The sequence below is a fragment of the Carassius auratus genome, chromosome 48, assembly GCF_003368295.1.
Source record: "Carassius auratus strain Wakin chromosome 48, ASM336829v1, whole genome shotgun sequence".
Classification (NCBI taxonomy): domain Eukaryota; kingdom Metazoa; phylum Chordata; class Actinopteri; order Cypriniformes; family Cyprinidae; genus Carassius; species Carassius auratus.
Window position 1 is genome coordinate 2,326,877 of NC_039290.1, and position 18,483 is coordinate 2,345,359.

At 38.1% G+C, this 18,483-nt stretch overlaps 1 protein-coding gene across 13 annotated transcripts in view; it reads left to right on the forward strand.

Moving 5' to 3' along the window:
- LOC113065500 (basement membrane-specific heparan sulfate proteoglycan core protein-like) overlaps positions 1-18,483 on the forward strand; it is a 100,187-nt gene that overhangs the window by 37,336 nt on the left and 44,368 nt on the right. For 10 of the 13 annotated variants that reach the window (XR_003279037.1, XM_026236774.1, XM_026236781.1 and 7 more), the window contains 22 exons: positions 705-875; positions 1,008-1,127; positions 1,223-1,354; positions 1,853-1,997; positions 3,572-3,750; positions 3,978-4,148; positions 4,953-5,119; positions 5,372-5,551; positions 6,234-6,430; positions 6,650-6,794; positions 6,889-7,016; positions 7,351-7,437; positions 7,517-7,581; positions 7,917-7,972; positions 8,367-8,507; positions 8,593-8,766; positions 8,861-9,040; positions 10,857-10,975; positions 11,123-11,234; positions 11,440-11,550; positions 15,901-16,025; positions 16,165-16,245. Coding sequence is in view for 12 of the 13 variants with exons in the window: in XM_026236774.1 (XP_026092559.1) it covers positions 705-875; positions 1,008-1,127; positions 1,223-1,354; positions 1,853-1,997; positions 3,572-3,750; positions 3,978-4,148; positions 4,953-5,119; positions 5,372-5,551; positions 6,234-6,430; positions 6,650-6,794; positions 6,889-7,016; positions 7,351-7,437; positions 7,517-7,581; positions 7,917-7,972; positions 8,367-8,507; positions 8,593-8,766; positions 8,861-9,040; positions 10,857-10,975; positions 11,123-11,234; positions 11,440-11,550; positions 15,901-16,025; positions 16,165-16,245 (2,986 nt within the window). In the remaining variant the exon portion in view is untranslated. The remainder of the gene's footprint in view (positions 1-704; positions 876-1,007; positions 1,128-1,222; positions 1,355-1,852; positions 1,998-3,571; positions 3,751-3,977; positions 4,149-4,952; positions 5,120-5,371; positions 5,552-6,233; positions 6,431-6,649; positions 6,795-6,888; positions 7,017-7,350; positions 7,438-7,516; positions 7,582-7,916; positions 7,973-8,366; positions 8,508-8,592; positions 8,767-8,860; positions 9,041-10,856; positions 10,976-11,122; positions 11,235-11,439; positions 11,551-15,900; positions 16,026-16,164; positions 16,246-18,483) is intronic. The other 3 variants (XM_026236778.1, XM_026236783.1, XM_026236777.1) reach the window with 2 other exon arrangements.

Here is an 18,483-nt window from a genome sequence, read left to right on the forward strand (position 1 = left end):
TATAATTCTTGTTATATATATATATAAAAAAAAATATATATATATATATATATATATATATATGGCGTTCCAGTGGATGACAAATGACCTAGGCGTAGCGTAAGCTATAGTAAGAATATACTAGTCTCGTAAGAATCAAGTTTTGTTTACAGCAAACGAAAACCAGTCTCCTCTTGACTTAGATTGAAATCCTCTGATGTTTTCCTTTACAAGTCCTCATCTTATTCATATTGCTCTCTCCTCTGTTCTTATGCATTTGTCTCTTCTCACCACATCTTACATTACACCTACATCATTCGTCATCCGTTGGAACACCGCTCTCTCTCTACGACAGTTAGCGGAAGCTAGAGTTTATAGTTTATACATTAAATATAGATTTTTTTTCACAAATGCATCGCTTCACTTCAGAAGGTAATTTTAACCCCTAGGAGCCATGTGGAGCACTTTTTATGATGGATAGACAGACTTTTTTGGCCTTCAAAATCTCGACCATTATAAATGTTGGAAAGTTTTTTTTATATATGACTCTGATTGTATTTTTCTGAAAGAATAAAAGTCATATACACCTAGGATAGCTTGAGGGTGAGTAAATCATGGGGTAATTCATTTTTGGGTGAACTATCATTTTAAATTGTTAGCATATATTGAATTAGTTTTGTTTTTTTAATAATTGACACCTCTAATTTTATCATTTATTTTCAAAGTTGTTCCTGTACGTCCTACTCCACCTACGCCTCCTAAAACCAGACCCCCACCTGGCCCAGGACCCTGCCGTGCAGACCAGGCCACCTGTCAAAACGGACAGTGCATCTCACGGGACTACGTGTGTGATGGGGAAACAGACTGCGCTGACGGCAGCGACGAGTTCAATTGTGGTAGGACAAACTGCAGTTTCCTGTAACCATTACATTTGCCACAAAATGAAAACCACTTATGCTGTTATGCTGGTGACAATATTTTTGTCTGGACTCTGCATTTACTATACAACTATATTTGTAATTGCAAAGGAACTCCGACTCCCTGTGAACCCAATGAGTTTAAGTGTCAGAACGGCCGCTGTGCTCTGAAACTGTGGCGTTGTGATGGGGATAATGACTGTCAGGACAACTCAGATGAGATGAACTGCCGTAAGTCAGACATCAGCTTCCATCCACAGATAGGGGAAGTTGTATGGAAAAAACTCACTTTGCTAATAATTGATTCTTTTTTCTTGTTCCTTCAGCCACTAAAGGTCCAGGGGACACATGTGCCCCAGAGCAGTTTGTGTGTTTGTCTGACCGCACATGCATTCCTGCCAGCTACCAGTGTGACGAAGAGCCGGACTGTCCTGACCGCTCTGATGAATATGGCTGTGGTAAAGCATTACTCTCCAATTAATCTTTAACAAGAAAACATTGATTGTCATGCCATTCCAAACACTATAACTCTTTTGTCTACACTTATTTTTCACTGTCATACTCACTTTGACATCCAAATCCTGAAAATTGTGTATGGTCTGCAAAGAAAGATTCATGTCCACCAGCTTGTTTTGTCTCACTCTTACAGCTTTTCAGTAACATGTAGAGCTCATATTCCATATATATTGTGCTTATAGCTTATTTAACAGGTATTGTTTCTGTCAGCAGTGCCTCAGGGCTCTGGTTGGATGATCTCACTGAATAAATCTGCCAAATAAAACGTGTGCTGTCCCAGGCTGCCAATTTAGAAACAAAGACATGCTGTGTGTGTGGTTTCTTGTCTCCATATGTCTGTTTTACTATGTTAGCATTCATGTAACACAGTAAAATCTACAGATTGAAATTGATTGTACTTTAAAATGAATAACTATAAATTCTCTTTCATTGTACCCAAGCACCTCCCGTTGTGACCGTCCCACCAGAAGAGTCCATCGTAGTATCGCGGGGGGAAACTGCAACCTTTACTTGTTCTGCCACTGGTGTGCCTGTTCCCATCATCACATGGCGTCTTAATTGGGGACACATACCAACCAGTAGCAGGTAGGTCAGGATGTAAAAAGCATTATGGATTAAAAAATCTGAAATGATCTAGTATCTATAGTCCACAATCTATGTTGAAGTCATACAGTCCATATACTCTTAAAGACTGTATAAAGTGAAGAATGCTTGTGGTCTCATCCATTCCTATTGTACTCCCACAGCTCTCTTTGCTGAACTCTGTAAATAAAGTAAATGAATAACTTCAGCACTAGTATAAGTGAGAACAGAGGGCAATACTTCATGTACTCAATGAGAAACAGACTGTTGTTATTTTGGCAAAAATGTTGTGAACTGTCTCTTTTCCCATTATTGAATCTCAGATCGTTTCAGCTTCTTTGCCATTACTATTTATCATAATAATTATTGGACATTATGAATACATAACCAGAGAATGATATTTAATTAGCTCCTCAGCATGTGCTCTTCTGTGTAATCATTTCTTGGCTATTGTAGGTTTTTTCAGTCAGATGTGATTTTATTTTATTTATTTATTTATTTATTTTTTTGGATTTTTCTACATGGACTAATAATTATCCAGATAGCAGACCCATTTGTGATAAGTTACATTTCCAAGGTTATTACTTCAATTAACAAAACTCCAAACAATTACATAGAATAAAACTGAAAATAAAATACACAGCAAAAAAAAACAAAAACAAATGTGTAATTAAATAATTCATTATAAATAATAAATGAAAATAAGTGGAGTAGGCTCCTTAGTCATGAGCTTGAATATGTATGTTTTTAAACTAGGACAATTAGTAGAATGTAGGGATGCACCGAAATTTCGCCCACCGAAAATTTTCGGCCGAAAATGGCCTTTTCGGTTTTCGGCCGATAGACTTTTATCACCGAAACAACACGGCCGAAATGTTGTGATGACGCAAACAGAAAACGCGACCTGCACGTGCATCTGCATAGCGCAGACCACGAGCTCCACGCGACATTCACTTAACACCAGTGAGAACATTCTCTCTCTTCATATTCCTTTATTCGCAGCACTAAAGCGTCTCCTAACAAAGAGATTAAGACGGACCACGAAGTGAAAACTAAGAAAAGTACAGTCTTATAGAGTCTGTTAGCACACGTCTCACTGAGATCTTGTCGGATCCTCTGCACTTCATCGCGAATGTGCTTGATCCGCGTTATAAAGACCATTACTTGGATGCGGAAATAAGGCAGCGCGCACGAGAAATGATCCAGGCCGCGCTGGATGCGGAGAACCCGCGTGGAGACGGAGAAGCGCCAAGCGCAGGAGACAGATCAGAGCGCAGAAAAAAAGACTGGTCTCTGCACCAGATGAGTGGCATGCACCATCGTTGTCTGATATGTTCAGTGGAATTCTGCAAGAAAGTGCCTCAAATAATAATAATACGTTGGCTATTTTGTTCTTTAGGCTACTATATATATATATATACACACACATACATAATATCAGATTGTAGCCATATTTATGCTAGATAGGACACATTATTTAATAAAAAAAAAAAAAAACAGCTGCAAAGAGGAAGAGGAATAAAACTGAATTCTGGGCTATGGAAACTGCCCTAATTTAAACCGGATTCTATTGACAGAATCACAACGAGCAGTGAGAATGGGCGAGGGACGCTCACCATCCGTGACGTGAAGGAAGGTGACCAGGGCGCGTACAGCTGTGAGGCCATCAACGCTAAAGGCCTAGTGTTTGCCATTCCTGATGGGGTCCTCAGCCTGTCTGAGAGACCAAAACCAGATACTGCACCAGCTCCATATGGTGCGAACATCTTTAGATTACTCTGTATCTATGTATATGTATATCTATGTATATGTTTGTTCTCATCTGATGAATTATTCTCCAAAGAAAGATGTCATCTTTTCTTTGTTAGACACGGGTTATACTGCTGTTTTTTGACCGAATGTTGTGACATTGTGGTCTCATCCAGCTCAAACCTGATGGTGGTTGTCTTACCATCCTTTGTCTTCCATGTCGTTCTTGTCCAGTTGTGTCATCCTCTCTGTACGTGTTAGCAGGTAAATGCCATGATGGGCACTTTAGCGTGGGCCATCACTGCATGCCATGCTTCTGTTTTGGCATCACAAAGAACTGTCAGAGCACCGGTCGCTACCGCAGCCAAATCACACTGCGCTTCACAGAGGAGGATGACTTCAAAGGTACTCAACTGATTCAAAATTAGGATTCTTCCATTTATGTTTATGGATTGCCAATTGGAGAATGTAGATGCTGTGGAAAATTTTGGTGTCAATTTATCACTAACCCTGTAAAGCATATGAAATATTAGTCAGATCCGGACCAGTTATTAAATGTTTAGACATAATATCTAAAAATGATGCATGTGTTTTTTTGTTGAGTGTCATTTAAGCTCAAGGTGGATAACAAGCCATTTTGTTCAAAGGTATAAATTGAACCAAAAATATGCAATTTGGTGCAGTTGCTGATATTTATATGGCCAAAAAGATGAATTTCAGTTAGCTTGTAATGTAAATCAATGGTTCTTGTTATAACTATTTAGCAGACTGCTTAGATAAAATGCATTTAAGTATCAGTTGTTAATCAAAATCTCAGTATTATGTCTTTGTAGATTTGTATTGAAATGCTTTATGATCAAAGCTCTATAGTTTTAATTGTGGGCGGCAAAACATAATGCATTCAGTTTAAACAAACATAATGCAATGCAAAACAATGATTATTGATAGATGTATAAATAAATGTTCATCTAAAACCTGATATTTGTTCGATATCTGATAAATTTTGTAAATTACACAATTTAGCACAGTTAAAAAGAAATTGGTGTATGGAAAATCAAGTAAACCTAAACCTTAGAGGCCTTAGAGATTTGCATATCAAATGATACAGTAGGTTTATATTGGGGTTAAAGTAACACATAATACACTGGGATGGAAGATATGGTACAATACTTTTCTCTTGTGTGTCTGTTTTTATGTTTTAATCCACAGGAGTCAATGTGTCACTTCCTAATCATCTAAGCACTCCACCCCATCTCTTCAACACTCAGATGTTGATCAATCCAGAGAGTGAGGAGTTCCAGCTAGTGGATCTTTCTCGCCATTTCCTCGAACAAGAATCTTATTGGAGTCTGCCTCGCCAGTTCCTGGGCAACAAGGTTTCACTCCCCTCCACAATACTCTACTGAACAAATATAGATAGGAGCTCAATAACACATTGACTAATCCGTATCTTCCTGTTTTTGCTCAATCCCATTTCCATCTTCTCCCTTTCATGTGCTGTCTCTCCTCTCACTGTCACTGTGATGTGGTAGCTAGATTGTCTTGGGAAGCTTGGGACGCATGTGTGAAATATGCATTGAAGCTCTTGGACGTCTTGGTATTCTGGTCACTGTGTCTGTGTTGTACAGGTCGACTCGTATGGAGGTCATCTGAAGTTTAAGGTGAGATACTCACTGCAGCAATATGGACCTCATCCAAAGGAGAAACCTGATGTTGTGCTGAGCAGCAACGGGCAGAAACTTATTTACCGTAGAGGCGACCCCACTTCACCTGACACAATCAACCATAGAGAGATCAAGTTTACAGAGGTGAGCTACATATGTGAAATAATTAAGTATATAAAATACATGCACACTATTATTTAAAGATGTGACAGTTTTTTGTTTTTGAATGAAGGCTCTTCTGCTCACCAAGGCTACATTTATTTGAAAAAACAATTTAAAATAACTGTTTTCTAATTTAAAATAGTTTATAATGTAATGGATTCCTGTGATATTACAGTGTCACATGATCCAAAAGTAATCATTCTAATATGGCGATTTACTGCCCAAGAATTATTTCCTATTATTACTACAGTTGAAAATGGCTTAATTTTTGTGGAAACCATGACACATTTTTTTTCCAGGATTCATTGAGTAGAATGGTTAAAAGAACAGCATTGGTATGAAATAGAAAACTTCAGTAATATTAGAAATTTTGATCATTAATAAAAAATAAAACGTACCTACCCCAGACTTATGCTTTTAAGTGCAGAGTAAAAAACTTGGCATACACTTGCTGTTGACAAGAGATGTTGACATAACTCATGGTTAATTTGATCTAAAAATCAAAAATCTAATCAAATGTATCTAATCAAATATTTTTATGGATTTGCAGTATTGCTAGTTCTACACACATTTGTTAATTAAATTAAAAGATATTTTTGTTTTCAGTGGTTTTGCAGCGGTATTGCTTGTTAGTGCTATTCACCTCTCTCTCTGTGTGTCTCAGGAAAACTGGCAGCACTCTTCAGGAAGAGCAGTAACTCGTGATGACCTCATGATGACCTTGGCCAGCTTGGAGCGCATCCACATTCGCACCATTTATGATAACCACATGTCCAGTGTCAGTCTGAGTGACATCAGCATGGATACCACCACCAAAGAGTTCACCCCGCAGGGGACCCCGGGACACGTGGAGGAGTGCAGGTTAGTGTGCCTTTAAATCAGCAGATAGGATTACAGCCCTGACAGAAAATATCAAAGATTTTATTTCTATTTGAATTTTTGTATGTTCTTTGGAAACTAAGAGCAACTAAGAGTAAGCCAAATGTCTTTATTTTTTTGCCACTTTTAAATCCAGATGCTGATTTTTTGAGAATTCTGTGTGAAAGTGTTAATCTGTGTAAATTTGTTTATCTCAAACAGATGTCCTGCTGGGTATTCAGGCCTGTCTTGTGAGTCCTGCTCCCCTGGTTTCGAGCGGATACCTGGACCCCACCTGGGCATCTGTGCTGGCTGCAACTGCAATGGTCATGCCAGTGCCTGTGACCCCATTAGTGGACACTGTCTGGTAAGGATAAGTGTTTCTATGCATTATAAATATGTAGCTCACTAATACACTGCTACTGTATGCCACACACTGAAGTATAAATGTCATGTGACAGAGTTGTCAGCATAACACAGAAGGACCTCTGTGTGACAAATGCAAGCCAGGCTTCTTCGGTGACCCAAGTCGAGGACGATATGATGACTGCAAACCCTGTCCTTGTCCATACACAGAGACGTCTCGACGGTAAAGATATCAAACCTGTGTATATAATATAAGCAATGATCTGAAATAATAGAATACAAAATTATATATAATAATAGAATAAAAGGTTGTTCTGAAAATAATATATTTTTTTAAACATTCTGTATTTAACATTATATAATATAAATTATTTTTAATAATTATAATAACAATTTAATTCTGAAAATAATAATATACATACTTTTCTATACTTATGATGATATATTATTAGTATTATTAATAGTAATAGTAATTTACATTATTTGAATGGAACTTTGACCAAACATCTTTGTGAAATGTCGATTTTGTGAAAACTGGTCTGTTGATTTGTTCAAAGGTTTTCAGATACTTGCTTCCTGGACCATGACAAGCAGCCAACATGTGACGCCTGCAGACCCGGTTACACAGGGCGACGTTGTGAGAGGTAATGGAGCAGCTCTTTTGCATGTTGTTGTTGTGCATGTAAGAAATGTGTTATCATCTGTATTTTTGTTTTGCCACAGATGTGCTCCAGGATATGTTGGCGACCCTATTCAGCCCAACGGCAAATGTGTCTTTTCTACTAGCCGTGAGCATTTTTCCTTAATTTTTGTTTAAATTTGTGGTAGTAAGTGATTTATTAAATTGAATTAAATAAAAATTAAATTTATGTATTTAGCAGACGCTTTTATCCAAAGCGACTTAGTGCATTCAGGCTAACATTTTATTACCTATTAGTTTAATATTAAAGGCAAGATTTATTTATTTTCTTGGAATTTCTGCCTCGTTTTATCCTTGAGGGTCAAGTAAAGCTTTAGATAATGATTAATACTCAGTGCACTGTATGCAAGCTGTTTGTGTCCAGGATTTTCAAAGCATTTAAATTGTAATTGTCAACCATATGGTGTTCTTGTCTATGTTCAGCAAAGTGTGATAACAGAGGAACCATCAATCCCATCAGCCAACCATGCTACTGCAAGGTATTAAATTCCACTACAGTTACTTTTTAAATACACAACCATTAAGAAGTTTGGAATCAGAAAGATTTGTATGTTTTTTCAGAAGTTGCTTATGCTCATAACTAGGCTGCATTTATTTGATAAGATATTTTTTGGAAAGTGTGATGCATTTTTTGTGTGTGTGTGTTCTTTGATGAGTAGAAAGTTTGAAGGACAATATTTATTTGAAATGGTTATCTTAGAAATTATAATTGTCTTTAATTTCAATTTAATGCATCAAGGCTAAATAAAAGTATCAATTCTTTCAAAAAAAAAAAAAAACTAAACTAAACAAAAAAACTGTCTTGAATGGTAGTGTATAACAGTTTCAGTAGAATATAAACGTTCAAACAGTGTTGGTTCTTCTGTTGTGCAGGCCAATGTGGTTGGTGCTCTTTGTGATGAGTGTAAGAATGGCGCTTTTAATTTGGCGGCTGAAAATCCTGAAGGTTGCTTGCAGTGTTTCTGTATGGGAGTTACAAAACAGTGTGCCAGTTCAACCTGGAGCAGAAACCAGGTAACCACATCCTCTAATCTTGCCATAGTTGTACCTGTAAGTAATGTTAAAAACAACCATTCAATGTTTTTTGGTTGATCTGAAGGTTCGAGGTGGTGTCAATGGCCAGCTCTTCACCCTTTCCAATGCAGCAAACACTAGGACCATCTCTGAGGGCATCACCCAGAGAGCAAGTACAGAGGTTGTCTACCGATCCTTCACCAGTATCCCTAATGACATCTACTACTGGGTCCTGCCTCAGAATTTTAGAGGGGACAAGGTGAAAACATCCTATGCAATGCCATATGTATGATCTGACCTTTGTCAGGATATATAGCACATGTTAGTGTGCTGTTTTTCTGTCCTGTGTAAAGGTCACAGCATATGGTGGAGAACTGCAGTACAGGATGCATTATGAGACACAGGCTCGTTCACTAGTGATTGATAGACAACCTGATGTGGTTCTCCAAGGCAACGGCATCTCCCTGGAGCACTATTCACAGACCAAACCACTTCCTAGAGTACCAGCCACCATCACTGTGAATTTTAGAGAGGTGTGTTGCAAAATACTGTATACATATACAGTATTGTTCAAAATAATAGCAGTACAATGTGACTAACCAGAATAATCAAGGTTTTTCGTATATTTTTTTATTGCTACGTGGCAAACAAGTTACCAGTAGGTTCAGTAGATTCTCAGAAAACAAATGAGACCCAGCATTCATGATATGCACGCTCTTAAGGCTGTGCAATTGGGCAATTAGTTGAATTAGTTGAAAGGGGTGTGTTCAAAAAAATAGCAGTGTGGCATTCAATCACTGAGGTCATCAATTTTGTGAAGAAACAGGTGTGAATCAGGTGGCCCCTATTTAAGGATGAAGCCAACACTTGTTGAACATGCATTTGAAAGCTGAGGAAAATGGGTCGTTCAAGACATTGTTCAGAAGAACAGCGTACTTTGATTAAAAAGTTGATTAGAGAGGGGAAAACCTATAAAGAGGTGCAAAAAATGATAGGCTGTTCAGCTAAAATGATCTCCAATGCCTTAAAATGGAGAGCAAAACCAGAGGGACGTGGAAGAAAACGGAAGACAACCATCAAAATGGATAGAAGAATAACCAGAATGGCAAAGGCTCAGCCAATGATCACCTCCAGGATGATCAAAGACAGTCTGGAGTTACCTGTAAGTACTGTGACAGTTAGAAGACGTCTGTGTGAAGCTAATCTATTTTCAAGAATCCCCCGCAAAGTCCCTCTGTTAAAAAAAAGGCATGTGCAGAAGAGGTTACAATTTGCCAAAGAACACATCAACTGGCCTAAAGAGAAATGGAGGAACATTTTGTGGACTGATGAGAGTAAAATTGTTTTTTTTGGGTCCAAGGGCCACAGGCAGTTTGTGAGACGACCCCCAAACTCTGAATTCAAGCCACAGTACACAGTGAAGACAGTGAAGCATGGAGGTGCAAGCATCATGATATGGGCATGTTTCTCCTACTATGGTGTTGGGCCTATTTATCGCATACCAGGGATCATGGATCAGTTTGCATATGTTAAAATACTTGAAGAGGTCATGTTGCCCTATGCTGAAGAGGACATGCCCTTGAAATGGTTGTTTCAACAAGACAATGACCCAAAACACACTAGTAAACGGGCAAAGTCTTGGTTCCAAACCAACAAAATTAATGTTATGGAGTGGCCAGCCCAATCTCCAGACCTTAATCCAATTGAGAACTTGTGGGGTGATATCAAAAATGCTGTTTCTGAAGCAAAACCAAGAAATGTGAATGAATTGTGGAATGTTGTTAAAGAATCATGGAGTGGAATAACAGCTGAAAGGTGCCACAAGTTGGTTGACTCCATGCCACACAGATGTCAAGCAGTTTTAAAAAACTGTGGTCATACAACTAAATATTAGTTTAGTGATTCACAGGATTGCTAAATCCCAAAAAAAAAAATGTTTGTACAAAATAGTTTTGAGTTTGTACAGTCAAAGGTAGACACTGCTATTTTTTTGAACACACCCCTTTCAACTAATTGCCCAATTGCACAGCCTTAAGAGCGTGCATATCATGAATGCTGGGTCTTGTTTGTTTTCTGACAATCTACTGAACCTACTGGTAACTTGTTTGCCACGTAGCAATAAAAAATATACTAAAAACCTTGATTATTCTGGTTAGTCACATTGTACTGCTATTATTTTGAACAATACTGTATGTTTCTACTTCTTTTTATTGGGTGTTTTCTACAAAGTGTCATTTTTGAATTTAAATGACATGTTTTGGAGCTCTATATTTTTTTTTAAGGCCATAAAGTGAAACTTGGTCTTGCTTGATTTGCTTTATGAATTCCCATTGCCTGTAATCCCCACAGTCTGCATGGAGACGGTCAGATGGACAGCCATGTACTAGAGAGCACCTGCTGATGGCTTTGGCAGATATCAGCTTATTTATGATCAGAGCGACTTATGCAGACAATATGGCTGAGAGCCGGTAACTTTGCACTTTCAATTTTGCTCTTGGTCCCCAATTATACATTGACTCTTAATGTCCTTTATATTTACATCCTCTGAATTTACATGTCACTTAACTGATTATGTGAGTAGGATATTAGTGTTTAATCTCAGTCTCCCTGTTTAGTATCTCCAATATACAAATGGACATTGCAGTGCCCCAGCCTACAGGAAACGAGAGGGCTCTGGAGGTGGAGGAGTGTTCCTGTCCTCAAGGATACACAGGACCTTCTTGCCAGGTATATTTTAAGACTAAGAGGTTCTGCCTGTGAAGTTAATAACAGTCTTTTATTCATTTTTCTTGATCTCCAAATGGAGGTTCTTAGCAACTCATTGAACACTTTAGCTCTAAAGCTCTGTCATGAAGAGAATGGATGCAGAGTTCATAGCTTTGGCACAGACACTTGTGAGCCCAGCCACCTCTGACTCACCCATTGTTTGCAGGACTGTGATGTCGGCTACACCCGTACACCGGGACTTTATCTTGGCACCTGTGAGAAGTGTGACTGCCACGGGCATGCCAGTGACTGTGATTTAGACACTGGAGGATGCCTGGTGAGTTAACCAGTGGTGTCAAAAGTATTCACATTCATTACTCAAGTAGAAGTATAGATACTAGGGTTTAAAAAGACTTTTGTAGAAGCTGAAGTATCAACTCAAGCTTTTTACTCAAGTAAAAGTTTAAAAGTTCTGGTTTAAAAAACTACTTAAAGTATAAAAGTAAAAGTAATGTAAGAAAAAAAAATGCCATTGAGAACAAAAGCTTAGGCCGCGCCACAGGGGCCTATTGTGCACCCCTCCTAAAAAATTTTTTTTCTTCTAAAGGCCATAGGCCATAATGAATATAATGTTATATTAAAATGTTCATGTTGAAAAATTTGGGATGCACTAGGCTACTTGTTTCAGCCGCTTATATGCCCATTGAAAATGAACGCACTTTAGTACAATGCAGATACATTAAAGAACTAGATAAGATGACCAGTTGCCTATAAGTATTGTAATGGTGCAAAATCAATAGGCATCTCATCAATAACCTTTAATGGAATGTAAATGTACATCCAAGCTTAGCTGCAGGAATTTGCGAGGGCAGTGGACAAGAACATTGGTGCAGGCTTAGTAACTATAACACTTGTATGGTTGTCTATATACAATAAACATTATAGTGCTGTCAAAATGAATGATTAATCCGAGTGGTTAATCAAAAATGAAAAATGAAAAATAACTCATAATCCTGATACCTTCTTGATTGATAGCTTCCTGTATTCGGTACATATGTCTGCTATGTCCAGTGTTTCGGGGGGGAACGAGTTACAAAGTTGGTATAGCCTACTTATCACAACATTGTCAATCGCATCGTCAATCGCAAACGATAATTTATTCAAATGTCTCGTTACTGAACTACCTACAGTAGCTTAATTTGTGGAGGAATAAGAGAAATCACCCATTTGGGAAATGAGCCAGTAGTGAGAAATAATAACTTTTAAGTAGGGTCCAGTGCCTTTTCGATACTTTTAAAACAGTACCGGTGCCTGTTATAAAATATAAAATACCCAGCCACAGTAATTAATTAGTCGGATGACTGGTCGTTTATTGTGAATAAAATCAAAAACCAAAAATCTATACAGAATGATTTTTTTTCTTTCTTTCTTGATCACTGATTATATTTTAACTACAAATGAAAGAGCACCTATCATGGAATTTTGAAATTTACCTTTCATGTAGTGTGTAACATAGATCTAAGTGAACAAAAACATCCTGCAAAGTTTGAAATATGACAGTGCACCGTGTATATAAAGTTATTGTCTTTCAAAAGTAAGAGGCGACTCATCTTTAGATGAGTCATTTTTATGAATCGTTAGAAGACCGACGCTTTTTCTCTGACTAGATGACGTCAACTTGTCAAGTTATTTGAATGCAACACGCCCACTTATTGCGCTCCAAGACGCCAGTGAAAACTAGAAAACATCATGGCGACGAGACGCTGTGTTCTGAAGTGCGACTCAAAAGCAAACTTTTTTCATCTGCCCAAGGATGAGCATTTGAAGACTAAGTGGTTATATACAACTGTACCACAGAAGTATAGTCCGAGCCTTGTGCTTTGTTCACGCCATTTTGAAGACGATTGCTTTACCAACTTAAATGCAATCAAACTTGGATTCGCGAGCCGGCTGATATTGAAGGAAGGTTCAGTTCAAAGTGTATTTGCATCAGCTTCCTCCTCTGTATCACAACCTGTAAGTGTTATTAATAATTGTTGCTTTTATGTTTAATGTAGCATGCTTAAGAATTGTTTGGTTTGCTGTGTAAGCACCGTTTAGCTTCTAGGTTATGGAGCCAGAAGAGTCTCAATAAAGATAAATGCACACACTACATTCACATATGCACACACAGGATTCATAGATGCACACACATGATTCATAAATACACACACAAGATGCACAAATGCACACAAAATTCACAAATGCACACACAAAATTTAAAAAGCACAGAAGATTCACAAATGCATACAAAATTCAGAAATGCACACAAAAATCAGAAATACACACACAATTCAGAAATGCAAACAACATTTACAAATGCACTCAAGATTCACAAATGCACAGGACAAGATTCACAAATGCACAGGACAAGATTCAGAAATGTATTTCTGATGCACACACACATATATCTTGATTCACAAACTGCTTGCGGTCTGTGAACTTCACTGCATTTGTGTGTGAATTTTGAGACTCCCCTGACTTGGCTCGACACACAAATGCTTTTTTTTAAACAGGGAATGATCAGCAACCAATCAGATATCTCCCTTGTTTGAGCCAATCACAAGAATGCACCCCATGTGGGGGGATTGTTTACTTATAAGCCAATCACATGAACGTGTTCACACAGCAATTGTATTAAATTGTATGAAAATACAGATGTTTAGATTACAATTCAGGTTTATTTTTTATTATTTTTTACTAAATATAAATTTAAAAATGTCTCAATACATATAGCCCAGTGACTGCAGAAAAAAAGTTAACCATGGATTCATAAATTTGCAATAGGCAATTATTTCATTTTATTGAAATATTTTAATGAAAGTTAAAAAAAAAAAAAAAATTAAACCTTTTTGAATATTTAAATATATCTAAATATTCTTTTGGATGCAATATAGAAGTCACTTTAATTACAATATTCAGTCCCTACATGAAGAGAGAGTCAGTGGTCCGCTGCGAGGGGAAAGTGGCTCTCTGGCTGCGAAAAGTGGGTCTCCGGCTGTCGTTCGCTTAGGAAAATGAGTTGATCGCTGCGTGAGGAAAGTGAATCGTTCGCTCAACTTCGCTGCTTGAGGAAAGTTAATCGTTCGCTGAGGGAAGTGAGTCGTTCGCTGCGTGACTCGTGAGGAAAGTGAATCGTTGGCTGAGGAAAGTGAGTCGCTCGCTGGGTGAGGAAAGTGAGTCGTTCACTGCGTGACTCGTGAGGAAAGTGAATCGTTCGCTGCGTGACTCGTGAGGAAAGTGAGTCGCTCGCTGGGTGAGGAAAGTGAGTCGTTCGCTGCGCAAAGTGGGTCGCTGGCTGCGCAAAGTGAGTCGCCGGCTGTGTGAGGTAAGTGAGTCGTTCGCTGCGTGAGGAAAGTGAGTCGTTCGATGATTGGCTTATAAGTAAACAATCCCCCACGTTGGGGTGCATTCTTGTGATTGGCTAAAACAAGGGAGATATCTGATTGGTTGCAGATCATTCCCTGTTTAAAAAAAGGCATTTGTGTGTCGAGCCGAGTCAAGGGAGTCTCAAAATTCACACACAAATGCAGTGAAGTTCACAGACCGCAAGCAGTTTGTAAATCAAGATATATGTGTGTGTGCATCAGAAATACATTTCTGAATCTTGTCCTGTGCATTTGTGAATCTTGAGTGCATTTGTAAATGTTGTTTGCATTTATAAATTGTGTGTGTATTTCTGAATTTTGTGTGCATTTCTGAATTTTGTATGCATTTGTGAATCTTCTGTGCTTTTTAAATTTTGTGTGTGCATTTGTGAATTTTGTGTGCATTTGTGTATCCTGTGTGTGTATTTATGAATTATGTGTGTGCATGTATGAATCCTATGTGTGCATATGTGACTGTAGTGTGTGCATTTATCTTTATTGAGACTCTTCTGGCTCCATACTAGGTCTTCAATGACAATTGTATTGAGATGTGTGAATTGTTTGTCATTGTTTTTGGAGTTTTCTTTAAGAATAGAGTCATACCTCGTAGTAACGTAACATTACTTCTTTTTTTTTTTTGGTAAAAACATTGTTTATGCATCGAGTTAACGCAAACAAAGACTGATTGTGCTTTTACAATATGAACTCTGGGCTATACTCGCTAACGTCACGTAAAGGAGGGGTTTTGAAAAGTGAATCACTAAACGAATCATTTGAGAATCTTTGTCATTCGAGAATCTTTGTCATTGCATGCATGCAAAACTGTTGTTGGGGACTTCTAAAACAATATTTGGAATATTTTAAATGGCATATTAGGTGCTCTTTAATACTGATATTATTTTTGCTATGATTTTACTGCAACTAGATGATCTATAATCTAATAACCGACTAGTTTAAATCTAAGCTAGAAGTATAGAATAAAAAAAACTTAATAAACGAGTAAACCAAGTCAGTTATAGGATTACTGGTCGACTATCATGACTAAAATCAAAAGAAATCAAAGCTAGTTCATCAAACTAGTCATCCTGAAAAATTAAATTGTCAGTTATTGGATGAATATTTGACTATCATCAATAAAATCAAAGACCAAAAAATGAAGACCAAAAACCAAAAATGTCTGTATTACAGAAGTGTATGAGAAAAAATACAGTCTAGTCATCTTCTGTAGTCGACTCATTCCTTATCTGGAGTGACAGACCTCGTTTTCCCTTCTGTTGTAGAATTGCCTACATAACACTGTTGGGAGGCGTTGTGAAAACTGCCTCCCTGGTTTCTATGGAAATCCAAGGACTGGTGATCCACAGGCATGTAGACCCTGTCCTTGTCTAGGACACTCTAGTAGCCAGTGAGTTTGCCTTTCTCTATTAACTTTATCAAAAAAAAAAAAATTCAGATAAAGGGGTTATAGGTGCCTGTATTCCCTTCAGGCATATTATAACCTATAATTCATATTCATCCAATCTAATACTTTTCTTCTTCCTAAGGCCTTTATCTTGTTACTTGGACTCAGATGAAGAGCCCACGTGTGAATGTCCTGTTGGTTATACTGGAAGACGCTGTGAAAGGTAAGCGTCTATGGTCCAATGAGAGGGTAAACCTCCCATTCATTATGCTAGTAAAGCTGGGCTTGGCCAAACTGGTGACGGAGGTGATCGGCATCCCTTTATCTACTGCCAGAAAGCATGTGTCTGTTGCATTCCAGCATCTCTTCAACCATTTGTGATTGAATGGCATTTGTCCATTGGTATGGGAGAAGCAAGCCTTGAATCAGTGCCACCCATACCAAAGTGTCAATGTCTGAAGGCATTTTTGGAGGAGTTTATATGTATAAGCAGTGGTGCTTAAAATATTTGTGTACAGTACGTCTGAAATAGTCACCTTTTTCAAGCATAAATGTTTAAATTATCTACTGTGAGAAAAAAGTTCCTTCTTACTGTCAGCAAGGCTGAGATCTCTTTTTGAAGGTGTTGAATGAATTCATTGCATAATGTCACTTGTAACAGGAGTTGCATCCTTTTTAATGCTTCAGTGCATCTTTGTAAAGCCTTTGCTGCATTTTGAGCAACTTTTTCTTATCTCAAACTCTTCTTCTAGACATTTGTGGGTCTCTAGGGTTGTTTATGCTTTCCATACTGAAGCATAAACAAGTTGATGACATGGGTTTTGGATCCTTGTCACTCGCTCAGAGTGCAAAAGCTTTTGGTGTCTGGGATAAAAAAAAACAAACAAAAAAAAACATATGGCTTATGTATATATTTTTTAATTTGGTTCCGACGTGCCCCATCTCATCGTGGCTCTCAGCATTTCCAACTGTGGGGACTTCTACCTAGAAGGTTCAAAAGATTTCCTTCCCACTACATGTGATGAAGCTTTCTACATCAGTCCTGGGAAGAGACAAGCTCTGGATACAACTGACCAAAACATTGGTGAATACATTGATAGAACAGAAGATAGTACCTTTTCAGTACCTGAAACAACTACAAGATCTTTGCTGTCAACAACTATACGTAGTTTAAACCACCGTTGGACTCGTGGGCCTCTGCGTTACACTCCAAGTCCTGAGGCATGGCAGCAGAATTTCCAGATGCTCTTGAAGATGCAGACGAATCGCTTCAACCAGCGCCTCAGTGTGCTTGAGAGCAACACGCTGGACATAAAAGACAGCCTCGAGAACATGAGGAAGCACCAGAGTCACTTCAGCTCTCAGCTGAAGACACTAGCCAGTATTTTGTCTCCAAAACACAAGAAAGACAGAATCAATGAATTGACCAACAAATACACCAACATTAAAACAAGACTAAGTAAACTAGACCACAAACTTGAGATACTGATTGATGGCTTCACTGCGCTAGCAAAAGAGTTAGACAAAGTCAAACATGCACGCCATATGGCACGTCCAGCACTGGATCAAAGAGATATCGCTGTCATTACTACCACCCGGATTCCACCCTTGACTACCGCTTGGATTACTCGCATGTCTAACAGCAGATTTCAAATGAGAGCTGTTATTCCCAAAACCCTGCCAACTCCACAAATTAGCTCCACAACTCACTTTGCAAAAGATGGACTTTCCCAGATGAATGGAAGTTCAATTAAGAGGAAAGGAAAGTTCGTAACTAAAAGGATCCAACCAATATCAACAAGACTAGACACTGAAATCAACTTCACATCAAAGTCAGATAACAAACATCACAGTAAATCTTCTAGGAGATCAACAGTTCCCAAAGGTATTGGCAGCCATCCTCTTACTGCATCCTCTAAAAGGCTTTCAACTTTGGTTACCTCTAATGAAACGCAACAGAATCAACCAAAAAGAAAGGCACTCACTACAGTTTCTCTTAAATCCCAGGGAAGGATTAACAGAATTTCTCAAAAACACCACAAAAGTGATCCAAAAGTAAATGGTAAGTCTGCGGAGTCTCAAAAAACTACACGGAAACATGATCAACTATCCCATTCGCGTACAAAACTCCAAGTTAAAGAAGAATCTGCAACTAAATTTCAGATTCCTCCTCCATCGCATACAAAAATCCCTCAAATTGAAGAATCAGCGAAATCTTCCAAGTCATCAAGCAAACCACAAAAAGGGGCACGTATTGCTTCAAAAAAATCATCCAAATCTATGAAAACTCAAAGAAATTATTTGGTAGTAAGTCAGTCCAAAAAAGCCACAAACATCAGCAAATCTTCTCACAATGTCCACACAAAGAGAAGACGTTCTAAGACTGAATCTTCCAAGCAAAAGCAACAGAATCAACCAAAAAGAAAGGCACTCACTACAGTTTCTCTTAAATCCCAGACAA